At 36.8% G+C, this 24199-nt stretch overlaps 1 protein-coding gene across 1 annotated transcript; it reads left to right on the top strand.

Moving 5' to 3' along the window:
* Positions 1 to 616: 616 nt before the first annotated feature.
* LOC116863262 (RING finger protein 17-like) lies at positions 617 to 17564 on the top strand (the record flags this gene model as incomplete). The annotated part of the gene is made up of 4 exons (XM_032850767.1): positions 617 to 737; positions 16274 to 16501; positions 17143 to 17293; positions 17446 to 17564. Coding segments are annotated over 4 exons (619 nt in total), but the record flags the coding sequence as incomplete, so codon positions are not given.
* Positions 17565 to 24199: the final 6635 nt, after the last annotated feature.

Raw genomic sequence — 24199 nt, 5'->3', positions numbered from 1 at the left:
TATCCATAGTAAAAATCCCAGTTTAGTTTAAGAAATAGATCTAAATAGATCTACGTGTTTAAGTAACCATTATGTATTCTAAAAGAAATTAAAAATTAGATTGTTTGTCCTAAACACATGGGAAAAAATCCAGATTTCAATCTCTAATTGAGGATTCTAGATTTTTTTTTCTCGTTGTAAACTTTGTGCCATTCTTTTAAAAGCTGTAAACCTTCTCGGATAATCTCTAGCCTGAATTTCATTCTTTTGTACTCTGGAACTTGGGCGAACTCAGTAAAATAGTTTAAAAACACATCAGAACATTTCTTCAATGAATATACATCAATTTATATTTTTCTGAATTTAAAAGCTTTAAACTGCTTTTGATCTGTTATAGAACAGTACACAATCTAAAATGAAAATTTTATTAATTTGCATATGCTGCAGATAACATGGACGATTGTTTTGTTTGCAAAATGCTGCTTTTACCCCTATTGAGACACTTTGGTATTATTCGGCAAAAAACCCCACATGTATGCAAAATGTAATTGTTTATAGTTTTTTAAAAAATTGCTTCATTTAGTATGTTTTGCAACATATTTATTTCTTTCCCCAAACTCATCTTAATGTTTTACAGAAATTCTGGAAGATAATGTGCTCTTGGTTGAGCTTTTCGATTCTCTTGGTGCTCCTGGAATGACTCCTACTAGTATAAATGACCAGCTAGTCAAAGAGGGACTAGCATCTTATGAAGTAGGGTAAGTAGACCTGTAAATGTTTGTTAGTTCATACATAACATTTTATTCACAAGAAGGAAAACTGGCATACCTTTCCCTTTAGGATATCTGCTTAGGCTGTAGCTTTGGGAGGTTTCCCCCATTCTTGAAAAATAGTAGGAAAAATAATTGGAGTCATTAGTCTAATGGGGAGTAGAGTGGCTTTTCCCTAAGGGACTCTGAAACCAAGAGAATGGCTTATAGGGATTGAAGGTACTTCTAAGAAAAGGAGAATGCATCTTATTTCTAGGTGGAACATCTGCTTTGGCAGCCCTTTGTGCCTATTTGAAAAGATAATTAGGAAGAGAAATGGCAGGATAGGGTAGTTAGTGGTAGAGTTAGCCCACATTCCCACTTAGAGAAATGTACATTCTTCCTAGGTTCAAGGGGCTACTTTGAACAAGATCCAGATTTGAGCCATTGTGCCTAGTACAGACCAGTGGTTGAGCAGCCCTGAAGCAAAAAGACAGAGATTAGTGAGGAGGAGTGGTAGGGTTAGGAGGGTTAGGAGTCAAGACAAAACAATTATTTCATAATACAGACTTGTGCAGTAGGGTGGCCCCTGAAGGGTCTTCTGAAGAATTCCCACATATCACTCTCAAGAAAGCAAATATTTGATAACACCCACACATAATGTCTGTTGGGGTAAGCCAGAGAAGCAGAAACCTGCAATAATGTGCTTAGTATGTAGTCTTGCCTTCCTTCCCTGCCCTAACACTGGGGGATTGGAAGCTGGAGTGGGCCTGCCCTTTTTCCACTGTAAGCCCTAAGTAAGGGGAGAGAAAGAAATGAGAGGAAGTTTTTAAATGTATTGGACTGAGCAGCATCTGGGTGGCTCAGTTGGTTAAGCGTCTGACTTGATTTCAGCTCAGGTTGTGATCTCAGGATTGTGAGATAGAGCCCCTCTTGGGCTCTGTGCTGGGCATGGAGCCTGCTTAAGATACTCTCTCCTACTTCCCCCACCCTGCCCTCTCTCGCTTCCTCTCAAAAAATAATATTATTTCTCTTTTATAAAAAAAGTCAGGGTTATTGAGGTGAAACATACAATAAAATTCACCTTTTGCATATACAGTCATATAACCATTATCACACTCAAAATACGGAATATTTCTATCATGATAAAAAGTTCCTTGTGCACCTTTGTAGTTCTTTCTCTTCCTCCACACCCAAACCTTGGCAATTACTAATCTAATTTGTTTCTATAATTTTTACTTTTCCATAACTTCTTATAAATGGAGTCATAATGTATTTGCCTTCTTTGTCTAGCATCTTTCATTTAGCTTAATGCTTCTGAGACTCATCCATGTTGTTGCATGTATCAGTTTTTATTGCTCACTATTATTCTGTTGTCTGGATGTACCACAATATTAAACATTTCCTAATTGATGAACATTTGAGCTGTTTCCAGTTTGAGAGATTTTATGAAAAGGTGTTGTAAACATTTGCATACATGTCTTTGTATGTAGACATATTTATGTATTTTCTCTTGAGTAAATACCCAGGAGTGAGATTGCTGCTGATAAGGTAAGTGGGTTTTTGTTCTTTATTTAATCTAGTGTCCCAGCCACATTATTGCCTTGATAATTTTGGCATAAATCCCAGACATCATATAACTTCATCCATCTAATATTTTGGTACGTATATCTAAAAGAAGAAGATTTTTTTTTAAGTTGTGGGTTTTTTTTAACTTTATAAGAAACTGCCACACATTTTCTAAATTGGCTCTACCATCTTGCATTTCCACCAATTTGTGAGTTTTATTGTTCTCTGTTCTTTCCAGTGCTTGATTTTATCACTTTGTGTTCACATCAGCCCTTCTAATAGAAATATAGTGGTTTTTCATAGTGATGTTAATTTTAGCTTAATGATATTAAAGATCTTTTCATATTCTTATTTACCATCTGTGTATCTTCTTTGGTGAAGTTTTCAAAAGTTTTGTGCTTTTGTGCTTTTTGCTTACTGTTCTTGAAATGTGAAAGAAGTTAATATATTCCAGATATAAGTTCTTCATCAAGACATTTGCTTTGCAAATATGGCAAATTTTTTTTTCCAATCTGTGACTTCTTAACAGTGTCTTTCAACAAGTAGAAGTTTCTGGTTTTAAAGTCCACTTTGACAGTTTTTTTCTTTCATAATTCAGGTACTTTGTGCTGTAATTAAGAAATCTTTACCTAACTCAAGGTCATAAAGATTTTCTCCTATGTTTTCTTCCAAAGTTTTATAGTTTTAGGTTTCATATTTTTTTAATTTTGTTAAATAGAATTTATGTTTTGGGTTCTCAACACTGAGTAGAAAGCACAGGGATTTCCCACATATTCCTGGCTCCCCCCAGCAGGCACAGCCTCCCTCACTGTAAACCACCAAAATGGTACATTTGTTAACATCAGTGAAACTACACTGACATATCATAATCATCCAAAGTCCATAATTTACATTCTGTGGGTTTTGACTAAATGTATGATGACACGAATCCACCATTATGATATCAGAGTATTTTCAATGTCCTAAAAATCCCTTGTGTTTAGTCTATTCATCCTTCCCTCCCTTGAATCCCTAGAAACTACTGATATTTTTTACTGTCTCCATAGTTTTGCCTTTTCTGGAATATCATATAATTGGAGTCATCCAGCATATAGCCTTTTCAGATTGGCATATTTTACTTAATAGTGTGCATTTAAGCTTCCTCCTTATCTTTTCATGTCTTAATAACTTTTATCCTTCTAGCTCATTGTCTGGATGTACAACAGTTTGTCTATCCACCTACTAAAGGACATCTTGGTTGCAGTCAGGTTTGATAATTATGAATAAAGCTGCTATAAACATTGACATTCAGGTTTTTGTGTAGACATGTTTTCACCTCCTTTGGGCAAATACCAAGGAGTGTGATTGCTGGGTTGTATGGTAAGAAGTGTTTAGTTGTGAAAGAAAATGCCAAACTGTCTTCTAAAGCAACTGTACCATTTTGCATTCACACAAGCAATGAGTGAGGGATTCCTGTTGCCCCACATCCTCATTAGCACTTGGTGTTGCCAGCGTTCCAGATTTTGGTCCTTCAATTGTATGTGTAGTGGTAGGATCTTTTTTTGTTTTTATTTCTGATTTCATGATGACATGTGATGTGGAGCATCTTTTCACATGTTTATTTGCTATCTTTATATTTTCTTTGGGGAGGTTCCTCTTAATGTTCTGGAGCCATTTTTTAGGTGAGTTGCTTTCTTATTGTTGAATTTTAAGTGTTCTTTTTATATTTTGAATAACAGTACTTTATGTATGATATGTGTCTTTTGCAAATATTTTCTCCAAGTGTGTGGCTTTTTTTTTCATCCTCTTGATAGTGTCTTTCACAGAACAGATGTTTATAATTTCAGTGAAATTCAACTTCTAAATACTTTGTCTCATGAGTCATGGAATAAAGCTATGTTTAAACTTTAAATTTTTTCCCTTTGTCTTAAGCAGCTTTGGAGAATAAGGCATTTATTAGATAAATATTCCAAAATATCACTACTATCAAGAGCATCAGAGGAGAACAGCAAGCACCCATCCACTTACTTTGATATGCCACTGTTGTAGGGGAGAACTAAAGCTAAAACAAAACTCTATTCCACAGTAAGCAAAATAGATTCTAGAAGGAAGAGCTCTTTGTGACGGTGTAGCAGCTTTCTGCAAGAGCAGTGTTCTATAAAATACACAGGGAGCTTTACTAGCTTTTAAAATAAAATTTCCCTGTCTTTTGCACCTCTCCATATATATAAATTTAAATATTAGGGGAGAATTTTCTAGTTACAAATCATAAATTTAGGCAATATTGAAGTCATGTATGATACAACTCTGCCTTAATCCCCAAAAAAGCGAGATAAATAGTTAACTAGAGGAGAAGAAGCATTTCATGATGTGTACTTATATCAAACCACCACAGTGTAGACTTTAAATATCTTACAATTTTGTATGTCAGTTATATACCCCAGCAAAGCTGAAATTTTTTTAAATTCGCCATCTAGTGGTAAAGTATGGTCAACATGCAGTAGAAGATAACATTCATGTGTTAAACAGTGAGCATGCCCTGAATTTTTTATCAGTGTTAATATCTTTCCATGGATATATAACCCATATAATCCACCTGCTAGCCAAAAGTTAAAGGTACAGTTCTTGGCTATAGAAACTTGTGTTTCTTTTGAATGACTCTTTTGGCCAGTCTGGATCACTAAAGCTAGGCATGGTAATGTTGACTGAATACAGAAGTTTTCCATTGCTGCAGTTGTGTTTTAATTAAAATCATGAAGTATTTTCTTACCTCTCATTTTACCAAACCTTTATTTTTTTAATTAATTTTATTTTTTTTAGACATATAATATATTTTTATCCCCAGGGGTACAGGTCTGTGAATCACCAGGTTTACACATTTCACAGCACTCACCATAGCACATACCCTCCCCAATGTCCATAACACCACCCCTCCTCTCCCAACCCCTTCCCCCCATCAACCCTCAGTTTGTTTTATGAGATTAAGAGTCACTTATGGTTTGTCTCCCTCCCAATCCCATCTTGTTTCATTTACTCTTCTCCTACCCCCTTAACCCCCTATGTTGCATCTCCTCTCCCTGATATCAGGGAGATCATATGATAGTTGTCTTTCTCCGATTGACTTATTTCGCTAAGCATGATACCCTCTAGTTCCATCCACGTCGTCGCAAATGGCAAGATTTCATTTCTTTTGATGGCTGCATCGTATTCCATTGTGTATATATACCACATCCTCTTTATCCATTCGTCTGTTGATGGACGTCTAGGTTCTTTCCATAGTTTGGCTATTGTAGACATTGCTGCTATAAACATTTGGGTGCACGTGCCCCTTCGGATCACTACATTTGTATCTTTAGGGTAAAGACGCAGTAGTGCAATTGCTGGGTCATAGGGTAGTTCTATTTTCAACATTTTGAGGAACCTCCATGCTGTTTTCCAGAGTGGTTGCACCAGCTTGCATTCCCACCAACAGTGTAGGAGGGTTCCCCTTTCTCCGCATCCTCGCCAGCATCTGTCATTTCCTGACTTGTTAATTTTAGCCATTCTGACTGGTGTGAGGTGGTATCTCATTGTGGTTTTGATTTGTATTTCCCTGATGCCGAGTGATATGGAGCACTTTTTCATGTGTCTGTTGGCCATCTGGATGTCTTCTTTGCAGAAATGTCTGTTCATGTCTTCTGCCCATTTCTTGATTGGATTATTTGTTCTTTGGGTGTTGAGTTTGCTAAGTTCTTTATAGATTCTGGACACTAGCCCTTTATCTGATATGTCATTTGCAAATATCTTCTCCCATTCTGTCAGTTGTCTTTTGGTTTTGTTAACGGTTTCCTTTGCTGTGCAAAAGCTTTTGATCTTGATAAAATCCCAATAGTTCATTTTTGCCCTTGCTTCCCTTGCCTTTGGCGATGTTCCTAGGAAGATGTTGCTGCGGCTGAGGTCGAAGAGGTTGCTGCCTGTGTTCTCCTCAAGGATTTTGATGGATTCCTTTCTCACATTGAGGTCCTTCATCCATTTTGAGTCTATTTTCATGTGTGGTGTAAGGAAATGATCCAATTTCATTTTTCTGCATGTGGCTGTCCAATTTTCCCAACACCATTTATTGAAGAGGCTGTCTTTTTTCCATTGGACATTCTTTCCTGCTTTGTCGAAGATTAGTTGACCATAGAGTTGAGGGTCTATTTCTGGGCTCTCTATTCTGTTCCATTGATCTATGTGTCTGTTTTTGTGCCAGTACCATGCTGTCTTGATGATGACAGCTTTGTAATAGAGCTTGAAGTCCGGAATTGTGATGCCACCAACTCTGGCTTTCTTTTTCAATATTCCTTTGGCTATTCGCGGTCTTTTCTGGTTCCATATAAATTTTAGGATTATTTGTTCCATTTCTTTGAAAAAAATGGATGGTACTTTGATAGGAATTGCATTAAATGTGTAGATTGCTTTAGGTAGCATAGACATTTTCACAATATTTATTCTTCCAATCCATGAGCATGGAACATTTTTCCATTTCTTTGTGTCTTCCTCAATTTCTTTCATGAGTACTTTATAGTTTTCTGTGTATAGATTCTTAGTCTCTTTGGTTAGGTTTATTCCTAGGTATCTTATAGTTTTGGGTGCAATTGTAAATGGGATTGACTCCTTCATTTCTCTTTCTTCTGTCTTGTGTTGGTGTATAGAAATGCAACTGATTTCTGTGCATTGATTTTATATCCTGACACGTTACTGAATTCCTGTACAAGTTCAAGCAGTTTTGGAGTGGAGTCTTTTGGGTTTTCCACATATAGTATCATATCATCTGCGAAGAGTGATAGTTTGACTTCTTTGCTGATGTGGATGCCTTTAATTTCCTTTTGTTGTCTGATTGCTGAGGCTAGGACTTCTAGTACTATGTTGAATAGCAGTGGTGATAATGGACATCCCTGCCGTGTTCCTGACCTTAGCGGAAAATCTTTCAGTTTTTCTCCATTGAGAATGATATTTGCGGTGGGTTTTTCATAGATGGCTTTGATAATACTGAGGTATGTGCCCTCTATCCCTACACTTTGAAGAGTTTTGATCAGGAAGGGATGCTGTACTTTGTCAAATGCTTTTTCAGCATCTATGGAGAGTATCATATGGTTCTTGTTCTTTCTTTTATTAATGTGTTGTATCACCTTGATTGATTTGCGGATGTTGAACCAACCTTGCAGCCCTGGAATAAATCCCACTTGGTCGTGGTGAATAATCCTTTTAATGTACTATTGAATCCTATTGGCTAGTATTTTGGTGAGAATTTTTGCATCTGTGTTCATCAAGGATATTGGTCTGTAGTTCTCTTTTTTGATGGGATCCTTGTCTGGTTTTGGGATCAAGGTGATGCTGGCCTCATAAAATGAGTTTGGCAGTTTTCCTTCCATTTCTATTTTTTGGAACAGTTTCAGGAGAATAGGAATTAGTTCTTCTTTAAATGTTTGGTAGAATTCCCCCGGGAAGCCGTCTGGCCCTGGGCTTTTGTTTGTTTGGAGATTTTTGATGACTGTTTCAATCTCCTTACTGGTTATGGGTCTGTTCAGGCTTTCTATTTCTTCCTGGTTCAGTTGTGGTAGTTTATATGTCTCTAGGAATGCATCCATTTCTTCCAGATTGTCAAATTTGTTGGCATAGAGTTGCTCATAATATGTTCTTATGATTGTCTGTATTTCTTTGGTGTTAGTTGTGATCTCTCCTCTTTCATTCATGATTTTATTTATTTGGGTCCTTTCTCTTTTCTTTTTGATAAGTCTGGCCAGGGGTTTATCAATCTTATTAATTCTTTCAAAGAACCAGCTCCTAGTTTCGTTGATTTGTTCTATTGTTTTTTTGGTTTCTATTTCATTGATTTCTGCTCTGATCTTTATGATTTCTCTTCTCCTGCTGGGTTTAGGGTTTCTTTCTTGTTCTTTCTCCAGCTCCTTTAGGTGTAGGGTTAGGTTGTGTACCTGAGACCTTTCTTGTTTCTTGAGAAAGGCTTGTACCGCTATATATTTTCCTCTCAGGACTGCCTTTGTTGTGTCCCACAGATTTTGAACCGTTGTGTTTTCATTATCATTTGTTTCCATGAATTTTTTCAATTCTTCTTTAATTTCCTGGTTGACCCATTCATTCTTTAGAAGGATGCTGTTTAGTCTCCATGTATTTGGGTTCTTTCCAAATTTCCTCTTGTGATTGAGTTCTAGCTTCAGAGCATTGTGGTCTGAAAATATGCAGGGAATGATCCCAATCTTTTGATACCGGTTGAGACCTGATTTAGGACCGAGGATGTGATCTATTCTGGAGAATGTTCCATGTGCACTAGAGAAGAATGTGTATTCTGTTGCTTTGGGATGAAATGTTCTGAATATATCTGTGATGTCCATCTGGTCCAGTGTGTCATTTAAGGCCTTTATTTCCTTGTTGATCTTTTGCTTGGATGATCTGTCCATTTCAGTGAGGGGAGTGTTCAAGTCCCTTGCTATTATTGTATTATTGTTGATGTGTTTCTTTGATTTTGTTATTAATTGGTTTATATAGTTGGCTGCTCCCACGTTAGGGGCATAGATATTTAAAATTGTTAGATCTTCTTGTTGGACAGATCCTTTGAGTATGATATAGTGTCCTTCCTCATCTCTTATTAGAGTCTTTGGCTTAAAATCTAATTGATCTGATATAAGGATTGCCACCCCAGCTTTTTCTGATGTCCATTAGCATGGTACATTGTTTTCCACCCCCTCATTTTAAATCTGGAGGTGTCTTCGGGTCTAAAATGATTTTGTTGTAGGCAACATATTGATGGGTTTTGTTTTTTATCCATTCTGACACCCTGTGTCTTTTGTTCGGGCATTTAGCCCATGAACATTCAGGGTAACTATTGAGAGATATGAATTTAGTGCCATCGTATTGCCTGTAAGGTGACTGTTATTGTATATTGTCTCTGTTCCTTTCTGATCTACTACTTTTAGGGTCTCTCTTTGCTTAGAGGACCCCTTTCAATATTTCCTATAGAGCTGGTTTGGTGTTTGCAAATTCTTTCGGTTTTTGTTTGTCCTGGAAGCTTTTTATCTCTCCTTCTATTTTAATGATAGCCTAGCTGGATATAGTATTCTTGGCTGCATGTTTTTCTCGTTTAGTGCTCTGAATATATCATGCCAGCTCTTTCTGGCCTGCCAGGTCTCTGTGGAGAAGTCTGCTGCCAATCTAATATTTTTACCATTGTATGTTAACAGACTTCTTTTCCCGGGCTGCTTTCAGGATTTTCTCTTTGTCACTAAGACTTGTAAATTTTACTATTAGGTGATGGGGTGTGGACCTATTCTTGTTGATTTTGAGGGGGGTTCTCTGAACCTCCTGGATTTTAATGCTTGTTCCCTTTGCCATATTGGGGAAATTCTCTCCAATAATTCTTTCCAATATAGCTTCTGCTCCCCTCTCTCTTTCTTCTTCTTCTTCAATCCCAATTATTCTAATGTTGTTTGGTCTTATGGTGTCACTTATCTCTCGAATTCTCCCCTCGTGGTCCAGTAGCTGTTTGTCCCTCTTTTGCTCAGCTTCTTTATTCTCTGTCTTTTGGTCTTCTATATCGCTAATTCTTTCTTCTGCCTCATTTATCCTAGCAGTGAGAGCCTCCATTTTTTATTGCACCTCATTAATAATAGCTTTTCTGATTTCAACTTGGTTAGATTTTAGTTCTTTTACTTCTCCAGAAAGGGCTTCTATATCTCCCGAGAGGGTTTCTCTAATATCTTCCATGCCTTTTTCGAGCCCGGCTAGAACCTTGAGAATTGTCATTCTGAACTCTAGATCTGACATATTACCAATGTCTGTATTGATTAGGTCCCTCGCCTTTGGTACTGCCTCTTGTTCTTTTTTTTGTGGTGAATTTTTCCGCCTTGTCATTTTGTCCAGATAAGAGTATATGAAGGAGCAAGTAAAATACTAAAAGGGTGGCAACAACCCCAGGAAAATATGCTTTAGCCAAATCAGAAGAGATCCCAAATCATGAGGGGGAACAAAGGGGATAAAAAGGTTCAGAAAGAAAAACAAGAAAAAAAAAAAAGAAACAATTAAAAGAAGAAAACGAATAAAGAAAAAAATATAAAAAGGGAAAATATATATATATATATATTAGATAAACTAGTTAAAAACATTAAAAAAGAAAAGGGAAAAATTTTAAAAAATTTAGCAGAAGAAGAGAAAAAAAAATTGAAAAAGAAAAAAAAATTAAATTAACTGCAAGGCTAAAGAATCATGGGGAGAAAGCCATGAGTTCCGTGCTTTGCTTTCTCCTCCTCTGGAATTCCGCTGCTCTCCTTGGTATTGAAACTGCACTCCTTCGTAGGTGAACTTGGTCCTGGCTGGGTTTCTTGTTGATCTTCTGGGGGAGGGGCCTGTTGTAGTGATTCTCAAGTGTCTTTGCCCCCCTCGGAGTTGCACCGCCCTTACCAGGGGCCGGGCTGGGTAATCCGCTCGGGTTTGCTTTCGGGAGCTTTTGTTCCCTGAGCGCTTTCCGTAGCGTTCCGGAGAATGGAGTGAAGATGGCAGCCTCCCAGTCTCTGGCCTGGAGGAGCCGAGAGCCCGCAGCCCCACTCCTCAGTGGACCCTCAGAGAACAGCGCCCAATTACTCCCGTCACTCTGGCCTCTGGCCGCGCTCCGAGCTCACCGAGCCTGCAACCGGTTCAAGGTAACCCCGAGTTTTGAGCTCACTCTTCGGCTCTGTCTCTGTAGCCGGCTTCCCGTTCTAATACCTATAAGCTCTGCGACACTCAGACACCCCCGATCCTTCTGTGACCCTGCAGGACCTGAGGCCACGCTGATCCTGCGTGGGGTTCACCCCTGTTAAGCCTCTGGAGCGATGTCCCTCAGTGGAACAGACTTTTAAAAGTCCTGATTTTGTGCTCCGTTGCTCCGCCCCTTGCCGGGAGCCGGCCCCTCCCCCTGCGGTCTATCTTCCCGTTGCTTTGGATTCATTTCTCCGCCAGTCCTACCTTTCAGAAAGTGGTTGATTTTCTGTTTCTAGAATTGCTGTTCTTCTTCTCTTCCATCTCCCGTTGGATTTGTAGGTGTTTGCAATCTTTAGATAAGCTAGATAGCTACCTGAAGTAGTCTCAGCCTGCTACTTCTCTGCCATCTTGACTCCTCCTCCTTAACCAAACCTTTTTTTAAAAAATCAGGGTCATATAGTTTTAACTAAGTTTTTTCCAGTTAACATTAATTTTATAAGATACCAGATTTGGGCATATAATCAATGATGGTTGTTTAGTTTTTTAACCAAAAAAGACTAAATACATGTATATGTACTGTTTCTCTGGAAAGAGTCGTAAAATTCAAAATTTTAAATTTCGAACCATGTACATATATTACTTTCTCAAAAATTAGTAACATTGGGTTGCCTGGGTGGCTCAGTGGTTTAAGCAGCTGTCTTTGGCTCAGGTCATGATCTCAGGGTCCTGGGATCGAGTCCCACATTGGGCTCTCTGCTCAGCAGGGAGCCTGCTTCCCTCTCACTCTCTCTGTCTGCCTCTTTGCCTACTTGTGATCTCTGTCAAATAAATAAATAAAATCTTTTAAAAAATTAGTAACATTTATTTTTTAAAAGTCTATTAATGTATCACTTCACATAGACCAAGATGGCTGTAATTTAAAAAAAATGTGTTGGTGAGAATGTGGAGAGAGGAATATAAATAGTGAAGCACTGTGGAAAACAGCTTGAAGATTCCTTAAAAACTTAAACATGACCCAGAAATTTCATTTCTTGGATATATTCCCAAAATAATTGAGAACAGGTACTCAAATATGTGTACATATATATTCATAGGTGGAACCATCCTGTTTGTGTCTCAACAGTTGGATAAACAAATTGTGGTAGATAGACATACAATGGAATATTATTCAGCCTTTAAAAGTAATTAAATTTGGGGGTGCCTGGGTAGCTCAGTCTTAGGTGTCTAACTCTTGATTTTGGCTCAAGTAATGATCTCAGGGTTGTGAGACTGAGCTCTGAGTTGGGCTCTGCCCTGGGCATGGTGCCTGCTTAAGATTCTTTCTCTCCTTCTCCCTTTGTCCCTCCCTCCCCCCAAAAATAAAGGAATTAAACTTTGATATAATATTGATACATCTTGAAAACTTTATGCTAAGTGAAATAAGCCAGACACAAAAGGTGAGAGTATGATTCCATTTATATGAAATATCCAGAATAGTTAAATCCACAGAGATGGAACGTTGATTGGTGGTTAATAGGAGTTGAGAAGAGAGGATTATGGGTAGCAACTGCTTTAGGGGGATTTTATTTTGAAGTGATAAAATATTTTGGAACAAGATAGAGGTGTAATGGTTGTGCAACACTGTGAATGTACTAATTGCTACTGGATTGTTCACTTTAAAATACTTTTATGTTATGTGAATCTCACCTCATTTTTTAAAATTTTAAGTTTGTTAGCTATAGATTCAACTCAAGCTATGTGAAAGTTCCAGCAGACCTTTCTGCAGAAATTGATGGGGTCTCAAATTTCATATAAAAACACAAAATGCATAAATAGAACAATTTTGAAGACAAAGACAAAGTTGGAGGACTTCCACTTCCTAGAGTCAGAATTTAATATAAAACCACAACTAACGGGGTGCCTGGGTGGCTCAGTGGGTTAAAGCCTTTGTCTTTGGCTCAGTCATGATCCCAGGGTCCTGAGATTGAGCCCCTGCTCAGCAGGGAGCCTGCTTCCCCCCCCACCACCCTGCCTGCCTCTCTGCCTACTTGTGATCTGTCAAATAAATAAATAAAATCTTAAAAACAAAACAAAACTACAACTACGAATACGGTGTGGTACTAACGTAAAGGTAGACATATAGAAGAATAAATAGAATTGACAGTTGAGAAATAAATCCTTATATTTATAATTAATTGACTTTTTAAACAAAGGCACAAAGGCAGTTCATTGAAAAAACGATAGTCTGTTCAACAAATGGTGCTATGACAACTGGATATCCACTAGCAAAAAAAGATGAACATAGCCCTTATCTCACATCATACACAAAGCTCACTCAAAAGGGATTATACTCTTACGAGCTAAAACAAAACTTCTAGGAGAAAACAGGAGGAAATCTTTAGGACTGTAGACTGGGCAAAGATTTCTTAGATATGACACCAGAAGCACAATTCATAAAAGAAAATTAGTAATTTGATCCTCATCAAAATTCAAAACTAGTGTACATTGAAAGATACTGTTAAGACAAATAACAGAGTGAGAGAAAATATTTGCCAGACATGCCCCATAAAGAATTTGTATCTGGAATTCATAGAACTTCTACAACTTAAGAAAACAAGTAATTCAGCAGCCCAAAAGATGGGCACAAGATATAAGCAGACATTTACCAAAGAAAGTGTATAATTGGCTAATAAGTGCATGAAAATATGCTTAACATTATTAGTCATTAGGGAAATGCAAATTAAAACCACAATGAGATACCATTTCTCACCCACTAGAATAGCTATTACATAAGACAATTACAGATGTTGGTAAGGATGTGGAGTAACCTTTATTGCTGTCATAGATGTAAGTGATACAGCCTGTTTGGAAAATGGTTTGTAAGTTTCTCAAAAAGTTACACATAAAATTATCACACAACCCAACAATTCCACTCCTATGTATCTATCCAGGAGAAATGACAACATATGTTCATACACAGATTTATGAGCAAATATTCATAGCATTATTCAGAATAGCCCAAAATTGGAAATTCTGTAAATTGAGTGGTGAGTGGTGAATAGAGAAAATACTATATGTTCATATAATGGAATACTATTTAGCCATAAAAAGTAACAAATTACTGACACATCTACATCATGGAAAAACCTCAAATTTTAAGCTATATAAAAGAAGTCAGACACTAGAGATTGTATATTATATGATTCCATCTATATCGTATGCCCAGAAAAGGCAAGTCTATAGTACAAAAAATGTATTAGGAGGTTCCTGGGGCTATGAGTGAGGAGGATTCATGGTAAATGGACAAAGGGGATCTTTCTGGGGAGCGATGAGAATGTTGTAAAACTGACTTATGGTTACACCATTTGGTAAAGTTAACTAAATATCATTGAACTATATACTTGAAATGGGTGAACTTTTTTGGTAGAAAATCTACCTCAATAAAGTTGTTTTTAAAAAGTCCATTAGCGGGCACCTGGGTGGCTCAGTCAGTTAAGGATCGAGTCCCACATTGGGCTCCCTGCTCTGCAGAGAGCCTGCTTTTCCCTCTCCCTCTGCCTGCTGCTCTGCCTACTTGTGCTCTCTTTCTCTCTGTCAAATAAATAAATAAAATCTTTACAAAAAATTTTTTAGAAGTCCATTAGCTAGTTTTCCCTTCCCATTGTTTGGTTATATAAGCAAGAGATATTTATAGGCCTACATGTTATATTGTAGCAAATGGTATACCCAGTGATGAATAAGGATGGTTTGTGCCTTCAAGGAGCTTAGAGTATGTAGTAGGAAGGAGAGATGGTTAAGCTTACCTCTCAGTGTGATAAGGACTCTGTTAAGGGTAGTCACAGTATTATGGGATTGCTAGAGGGTTTACCACTGGAGATTTCACCTAAACTGAATTCTGTAGTACAACTGGGAGTGAAAGCCTATACACAGGGAAAATGTGATGTGTTTAGGTATTGTTAGTACACTCACACAGCTGGTAGACAGGAAAAAAAGGTAATAGTGGCATATGAAACAAGAGATCAAGCTGGAGAGAAATGCACAGACCAGATAATTACAGAACCTTGATCACTAAGAAGGAAAAGTACTTTTCAAACACTTCTGTGTGTTTGAACTTTATCACTTCAGGAAGGAGGATTAGCGGCTATTGACTGATTTTAAGCAGAGGACTGGGAGGAGATTTGGGTTTTAGAAATCCCCCTCTGACTGCAAGTCTTAAAAATAAAGTGTTGGGCTGTAAGTGAGTACTGTAGGCTATTGAAGTAGTAGTTACTTGGTGATAGAAAAATGGGTAGATTATGAAACATGATGGAAGTGACTATTACAAGACCTTGCTACTGATTGTAGGTAAGGAAAAGGAGGGTTCAAGATTGACTTTCAGAACTAATAACCATAACCACCTAATATCTGGGGATACTGTTCCTGGAGAACAAGGAACAGTAGAGTGGAGCAGGTTTGGGGGGCGGGGAATGGGTGTGATAGCTTTGAACGTGTGCTTGAGGTGTTTTTGGCATGTTAAAGCAGAGGCATGTTAAAGCAAAGGGGGATAACTTCAAGTGGCAAACAACTGTGCAGTGTCCAGAGGACTGTCAGTCACACACTGTAGTGGTTTATTTGCATAGTAGCAGAAGCACATGATAAAGTGTGGGAAGCAGGTACAGCAGTAGCTAAGGAAATGGATGAGGCTGCACAAGGGGTAAGAAGAGTTCGGCATGTTTACTCACTTCCGAATGGTGCCACTTTTGCGCTCAGCCAGGGCAAATCCAGGTTTCATGGGTGAGCCTGAAGAGCCTCTCTTTAAGAAAAGGAATACAGAGTTTTAACTATAGAACTAAATAAGCAAAAGTAATATTTACATAGACTGATAAAAGAAATCCCAACAAATAACAGATTTTCAAAAGTTGACAAATACTACAAACGTTACAAAATTCAGAATCATCACAAAATACTTTCTTATTGCACTTTTTATCTATATATGAACCACCATTTGAAATGCCAGATTTTGTGAAAAATTATGAATAATTCTTATATTCTTTGTGAGTACAAAATATCAATGGGAAATGATGAAATTATAACCAAACTTGGTATTTTAAACTGTTTTTAAAATAGAAAATTTGGCTTTTGGGGGATTTAGTCTTACATTGGTAGTATTTAATCCTTTTTTAAAAAAAGACTCAAACTACTGTTTATATCAAAACTGGGAAACAGTGAATAATAGTTAAAATTTGTTCATCACTAGATCTAAACAAATACAAATATAAATATTTTCTTAGCTGCTCTTTTTGCTAATGGGTTTTGTTATTTTCCAGATATAGCCTCAAGGATAATTGCAAAAAGCATATTGAAGTATGGGATCCTTCTCCAGAAGAAATTATTTCAAATGAAGTAAACAGCTTAAATCCTGTGTCTGTAAAATCTCTACCTAATGAGAATCTCCCATCACTTTATAATAAGGAACTGCCTGTACATATCTGTAATGTGATATCTCCTGAGAAGATTTATGTTCAGTGGTTATTAACAGAAAACTTACTTAATAGGTATATAAGGAAAACATATTACCTATGGGCTTTTCCCTATATTTTGTTTCAAAGATCTAGAAATCATAAATGTGGAATTTTAAAAACAAAATTATTTCAGCTAAATAGTTATTTTAAAGCTAGTTAAAAGTATACAAGTAGTATCTTTACTAGTTATTTTCACTGTATTAGAATTAGTCATTCTACGAATACCTAATTGGGCACAACCAGTATTCTAGGTGTTGGGGATATGGTGGTAAAAATATTTACATGTCTTTGCTGTCTTGGAGCTTAAATTCTAGTAGAGGGAGAGAGAGTGGACAAATAAAATAGTTAATGTAGCAGATGATGATAAAGACAATAGAGAAAAAGCAGTTGGGGAGGAAGGCAATTTTGGATAATCAGGAAGGACCTCAAGAAGACAGTTGACATTGTAATGGATCCTGAAGAAAGGGAGTAAGTAAACCATGAGGCTATCTGGGAGAAAATAATCTCAGGCAGAGGGAAGAGCTAGTTCAAAGATCCTGCAGTGGAAATATACTTGGGTATTCAAGGAAGAACAAAATACCCAGTTTGGGCAAGGAGGGACAATAGAAGCATGTAGTTGGAGCATTATATGTTGTAAGAAAAGTTTTAAAAGTTAAATTTTTTTCTTTATATAGTTTAGAAGAAAAGATGATAGCTGCTTATGAAAACTCAAAGTGGGAACCTATTAAATGGGAAAACGATATGCACTGTGCTGTTAAGGTCCCTGATAAAAATCAGTGGCGAAGAGGCCAGATCATCAGAATGGTTACAGACACACTGGTAGAGGTAAATGGAGAGTTAAAAATAGTAATTGAAGGTGAATGCATTCAATATTTTTATCCTGAAATTTTTTAGTCTCATTTTTATTATGTTATTCAGTGGCAAAATATATTTTAAAATATTGTCTTTCCACAGACTCAAAGTTATTGCTTTCATAGGTCTTGCTGTATGATGTGGGTGTTGAACTAGTCGTGAATATTACGTGTTTACGAGAACTTCAAGAAAACCTAAGGACAATGGGAAGATTATCTTTGGAATGCTCTCTTATTGACATAAGGTAGTTATTCACTGAATAAATTTTCTCACTATTGAATAATTGTATATCTTTTCGGTTTTGGATATGTTCTTGTCAGTTTTCATATTACTAACATTCTGAAATTTCATAAATCTAGTTAATTTTGAGGTTTTAAGAAAAGGGAAAGATAAAAATTTGGAGCACATAAATTTTAGTGGTACTAAGGAATGGAGATAGGTCAGTATGATTGGTATCTAGATAGAATTCAAAGTGTTAAATATTTAAAAACTTGAGGGACATAGGCAGATAGAAATAATATGTATTTCATAAGCTTAGCATTGCATGGAAAGCCACAAATATGTAAATTACCAAAAAATGAATTAAGATTCTGGGAAAGTGGGGCACCTGGGTGGCTTTAGTTGTTAAGCATCTGCCTTTGGCTCAGGTCATGATCCCAGGGTTCTGGGATCCAGCCCTGCATCAGATCAGGCTCCCTGCTTGGCAGGAAGCCTCCCTCTCACATTCCCCCCGCTTGTGTTCCTTCTTGCACTGTGTATCTCTCTGTCAAATAAATAAATAAAAATCTTAAATTTAAAAAAAAAAGATTCTGGGAAAGTGGCATGAATTAGTTGTGGGTTTTTTTTTTAAGATTTTATTTATTTATTTGACATAGATCACAAGTAGGCAGAGAGAGGGGGGAACAGGCCCCTGCTGAGCAGAAAGCACGATTCGAGGCTCGATCCCAGGACCCTGGGATCATGACCTGAGCCGAAGGCAGAGGCTTTAGCCCAACAAGCCACCCAGGTGCCCCGGCATGAATTAGTTTTTGAGTCTAATAGAATTCTACCATAAACACAGAGCAACTTGGATAGCAAAACTGAAGACTGCACAGTCTTTACAATAAAAGTGAGCAACTAGGTTTCCCTCTGTAAGCCTGCAGATTCAAACAGGTGTGGCATACCATGCCCTTATGTGCCCTTTTGGTTACGAGTATTTGTATGGAAGGAAGGAAGGAAGGCTGACTGAAAGTAGTATTTCACTGGAGCATGCAAGCCAGTCTGAGAACAGCAACCAAGACTGAGAAGGGAGTAATGCAAGATGCTCTTCAGAGCTGAATGCTAAAACATAGTGTGCCATAATTTCATGGTACTGGAGCTGTAGCCATATAACCTTTGGAAGTAAACTGATGCTCTCTTCCATGACCTCACACTGAGTAGAAACTGTTAGGAATAGAGCCTAATTTTAGCAAGTCAGACAATGGGGCAAAGGAAAGAAAAGATGCAGACAAAAGTAGGGGAGAGGAAAAAGATATCAAAATATGAGGCAATATTTTCTGTCATTTGGGGAAAACAAACAATTCTAGAGCCATGAAGCTAGGAAAGCAATTGTGATCCACCTCTTCCTTCTAAAAGCACAGGACATTTTTTAAAAGATTTTATTTATTTATTTGAGAGAGAGAGTATGAGAGGGGAGAGGGTCAGAGGGAGAAGCAGACTCCCCACTGAGAAGGGAGCCCGATGTGGGACTTGATCCTGGGACTCCAGGATCATGACTTGAGTTGAAGCCAGTTGGTTAACCAACCGAGCCACCCAGGCACCCAAGCACAGGAAATTTTATTTCACTTAAAACGTGAGCAAAAGAAAGAATTACAGTCAAATTCTGTATAAACTATTAAAAGTAAAAAGAATAAAAAGCCGGGGGCGCCTGGGTGGCTCAGTGGGTTAAGCCTCTGCCTTCGGCTCAGGTCATGATCTCAGAATCCTGGGATCGAGCCCTGCGTCCGGCTCTCTGCTCAGCAGGGAGCCTGCTTCCTCCTCTCTCTCTGCCTGCCTCTCTGCCTGCTTGTGATCTCTCTGTCAAATAAATAAATAAAATCTTTAAAAAATAAAAATAAAAAAAATAAAAAGCCAATTAATAACCCTAGAGGCAATGGAAACCCACCAAAAAGGCATGCTCACAAAATAATAAAACTATAAATTTCAAAATGAACTTAAAAATTTAGAAAATTATAGACAGTGAAGAACAACATAAAACAAAATTATAAAAACTCAGAAATAAGATTGATTACAGAAGAAGTAAATTTGAAATGAGAAATGACAACACTCAAGAAAGAGAAATAAAATTTAAAAATCATATCAGAAATACAGACTAAACTAGAAAAAAGCACAAAAGCAAATACACAATAGATAATGCCTTAAAAGAAATAGAAGATAGAGGGGTATCTGGGTGGTTCAGCTGGTTAAACATCTACCTTCTGCTCACGTCATGATCCCAAGGTCCTGGGATTGAGCCCTAAACCAGGCTCCCTGCTCAGCAGGAAGCCTGCTTCTCCTTTTCCCTCTGCCTGCCCCTCCCCCTGCTTGTGCACGCGCGCACGGGCTCGCTCTCTCCCTCTCTCTCTCTCTCTCTCTCTGTCAAAGAAATAGAAGACAAAAAGGAGGACAAAGTTTTAAAATTAAAAAGAACAAAAATCCAAAAGCTTTAAAACAAGATCTCTAAAATAAATTAAGAAAAGCCTCAACATATGTGTAATAGGAATCTCAAAGAAGAAAATTAAAAGAAATAGAACAAAATAAATGCTACAAACTACGATTCAAGAAAGTGTTCCCAAAATAAAAGATTACTTAGACTATGATAAAAGAGCACACTGCATGTCTTGGAAAATTAATTCAGGAAACCTGACACTCAGAGATTAGTAAAATTCTTAATTTATAAGAGAAAGAAGATCAAACCTTAATGTCAGATGGCATTCCACTGGAGAAACATTTTTTTAAATACTAAAAGAAAATGGCAAGGTATGGGTTTTATATTCACCCAAACTGACCTTTAGGTATAAAGATTACAGACAAACTAGGAACCACTCCTGAGGAATCTATAAGAGAACAAACTTTATTTAATCAACTGGAAGCGAGAGAGTTTGACATAAGAACTGGTAGTGAGTGTTACATTTATTTTTACCTAAAGAACAGAGACTAAAATGGTCATTGTTAGGGAAGCAGTATAGAAGGGAAAGTAGATATGGCACAGTTTCAAAAATAATGTAGGGAGATACAAAGTAAAGTATTCATGGAAAGTTGAATAAGTTTGCCTTTTGCCTTATTAACTAGGAATGAGGATTTCCAATAAGATACTGGGGGAAAGTTGTTAACAGTATTGATTTAACATGGGAACTAAGTTAATATTTTATATAAATATTATATATGTTAAATATTTCATAAAATATCTCATATAAACACATATTAGTAAAACCAGTAAGGTAAATGTAATTCTAGTATCTCAGAGAGAAACTTCTTCAAACGACTTTTTTTTTTTTTTTAAGGGAGGGGTTGGGGAAAAGGGAGTATGGCAGGGCAGAGGGATAGAGAGAATCTCAAGCAGGTTCCACACCCAGTGCAGAGCTTGACACACCAACATTTTACAACCCTGAGATCATGACCTAAGCTGAAATTGAGAGTTGGACTCGTAACTGACTGAGCCACTAGGAGCCCTTTTTTCAAATGACTTTAAAACATAAAATGCAGTCTGTACATCCCTACCAGAATATATCCTAAGGACAAAAAAATAACTTCTCCCCCCAAAAAAATCAACTGTTTTTTTCATTCATCCCAAAGTTGGTTGTAGTGTTACTGAAACTACTCTGTGTGTATTGTGGGATAAGTCAAAATTATATATGTAATATTGAGAACTGGTATGGTTGATACATAATAAAGATGGTAAGATTAAGGTTAATTTACCTTTTACTCCTGATTTTGAATCAGAATTATATCTAGAAACTCATTTGGTATTTTAATTGTCAAAAATACATGTCTGAAGGACCTAGTAGCAATGGCCTGTGCTGGTTTGTGAATTGTGGTCTCCAAATCCCATTTCCCAATAAAAGAAATTAGAGCTCTTTGGGACACTGTCTGATTCCAGATCTTGGACAGGAAATTTCGTACAGTATGAACCTAGAATATCTTGTCATAGCAAAAAACAAAGCTATGAAAAATTTGAGGTTATGACAAAAAGACTCAGTAGCCAATCTGAATAAACTTCTACTGACCAAATAAGGGACTTTAGCATTAGTAGGATAATTGTAATGCGGTAAAGCAATTGACATATTTTAAATCCCTAAGTTCATAAAGTGACTTAAAAAAATCTTAAGAAATCTTATTATTTATCTTCACAGGATTCTAGGAAACTATCTCACTATTCCAAAACAGGTGAATAAGGAAAATGAAAATTTGTCTTGCTTTTCCTATACTATCTGTATCTCAGTATAATCAAATAGTTGGCAAGGGGAAGTTGTTCTTTTTAAGTATTCCAAATAACAAAAGAAGAATGATTTCACTAGAATTGTACCATTTTACAACCCTAATAAGGAGTCTAGGCAATGATTGTCAGTGGCTGTTAACATAACAAAATGAGAATTGGGCATTATGTACTTCCTGATGGAAATACACATCATAGCCTATAAATACTATTGCTGAAAAAGTAGAAACCTGAATCTGATCAATACTGCATACCTAACTATGATTTTAAAGGAAACTCAAGGGACAAAGGAACATATTAAACGCCATGGGAATGCCATCAGCTAAATCCATTCATGGACACTGTAGAACAAATGACTCCGTTTCTTTAACAGAAAATTGTAAGGGAAAAAATTCAAAATAATGGTTTGAAAACTCAGGAAAACATAAACGCTATCTGAATGGTTGATATTAAGGAATTTTTTTAGGTGTATTAATGTACTGTGGTTAGGTTTGTTTAAACAGACTTTTATTGAAGCGTAATTGTTATACAATACAATATTCACTTCAGGTGTACCATATAGTGATTTGATATTTATATACATTACAAAATGGTCACCACAATAAGTCATTTGTTATTGGTACCATTTGTTACCATACAAAGTTGTTACAGCCTCTGTCTTATTTATTTTGTAACTGGAGAATTATACCTCTTCATCCCCTTCACCTATTTCATACATTTCCCCTCACCCCTCCCCTCTGGCAGCTACCAGTTTGTTCTCTGTATCTGAGTCTGTTTGTTTATCCATTTGTTGTTTAGACTCCACATATAAATGAAATCATATGATGTATGTCTTTCTCTGACTTATTTCACTTACCATAGTATCATCTAGGTCTACCCTTGTTGTTACAGGTGGCAAGATCTCATTCTTTTTTATGGCTGAGTAATATTCCGTAGTATGTGTATGCCAAATCTTCATCCATTCAGCTGTCAGTGGATATTTGGGTTACTTTCATGTAAATAATGTTTTACATGAAATTTTTAAATTTCTATTGTAAATAATGTTGCCATAAACATAGGGGTGCATATATCTTTTTGAATTAGTGTTTTTGGGATTCTTCAAGTAAGTACCTAGTAGTGGAATTATTGCATCTTATGGTAATTCTATTTTTAATTTATTAAGGAACCTCCGTACTGTTTTCCACAGTAGCTGTGCCAGTTTGCATTCCTACCAACCGTGCACAAAAGTTCCTTTTTCTCCACATTCTCACCAACATGCTATTCTTACGGAGTTTTTTATATGTTATTTATGCATTTATTTTTAAAGTTTTTTTTTTCAAGTTCTAGGTAGTTAACAGTGTAATATTAGTTTCAGGTGTACAAAATAGTGATTTCAACACCTGGTGCTCATCACAAGTGCTTGTGTTTTTTATTATAGCCATTCTGACAGGTGTGAGGTGATATCTCATTGTGCTTTTGATTTACATTTCTCTGATGATTAGTAATGTTGCCCATCTTTTCATGTCTGTTGACCATCTGGATGTCTTCTTTGGAGAAATGTCTGTTCATGTCTTCTGCCCACTTTTAACTGGATTATTTGTTTTTTGGGTGTTGAGTTGTATACGTTCTTTATGTATTTTGGATGCTAACCCTTTTTTGGCTAGATCATTTGCAAATATCTTCTCCCATTCAGTAGATTGTCTTTTTGTTTTGCTGGTTGTTTCCTTTGCCACACAAAAGCTTTTTATTTTTATGTATTCCCAGTAGTTTATTTTTGCTTTTGTTTCTCTTGCCTCAGGAGGTGTACCTAGAAAAATGTTGCTATGGCCAATGTCAGAGAAATTACTGCCTGTGTTCTTTTTTAGGATTTTTATGGTTCACATCTCATTTAGTTCATTTTTTCTAAAAAGACCTACAGATGGACAAACCACAATAGGATATCACCTCACACATGTTACAATAGCTATTCTCAAAAAGACAAGAAATAACAAATGTTGGTGAGGATGTAGGAAAAAGGGAAACCTAGTGCACTGTTGGTTGGAATATAAAGTGGTGCAGTCCCTGTGGAAAACACTACAGAGGTTTCTCAGAAATTTAAAATAAAACCACTATATGATCCAGCAGTTCCACCTCTAGGTATTTATCAAAAACAAAACAAAAAACAGAAACTCTGGTTCAAAAAAACATATACATCCCTGTGTTCATTTCAGCATTATTTACAATAGCCAAGATGTGAAAGCAAGCTCACTGTCAACCAACAGATGAATGCATGAAGATGTGTGAGGTGATACCCCATTGTACCAGGGTAATTCTGGCCTTGTAGAATGAGTTTGGAAACATTCCTTCCTTTTTAACTTTTAAAATAGTTCCAGGGTAAGTATTATCTTTTCCTGAAATGTTTGGTATAATTCACCTATGAGACCATCTGGTCCTGGACTTTTGTTTGT

This window comes from Lontra canadensis, unplaced genomic scaffold, assembly GCF_010015895.1.
Source record: "Lontra canadensis isolate GAN:19392208 unplaced genomic scaffold, GSC_riverotter_1.0 scaffold786, whole genome shotgun sequence".
In the NCBI taxonomy this organism is placed as follows: Eukaryota; Metazoa; Chordata; class Mammalia; order Carnivora; family Mustelidae; genus Lontra; species Lontra canadensis.
This window is presented reverse-complemented; position numbering and strand designations above follow the sequence as displayed.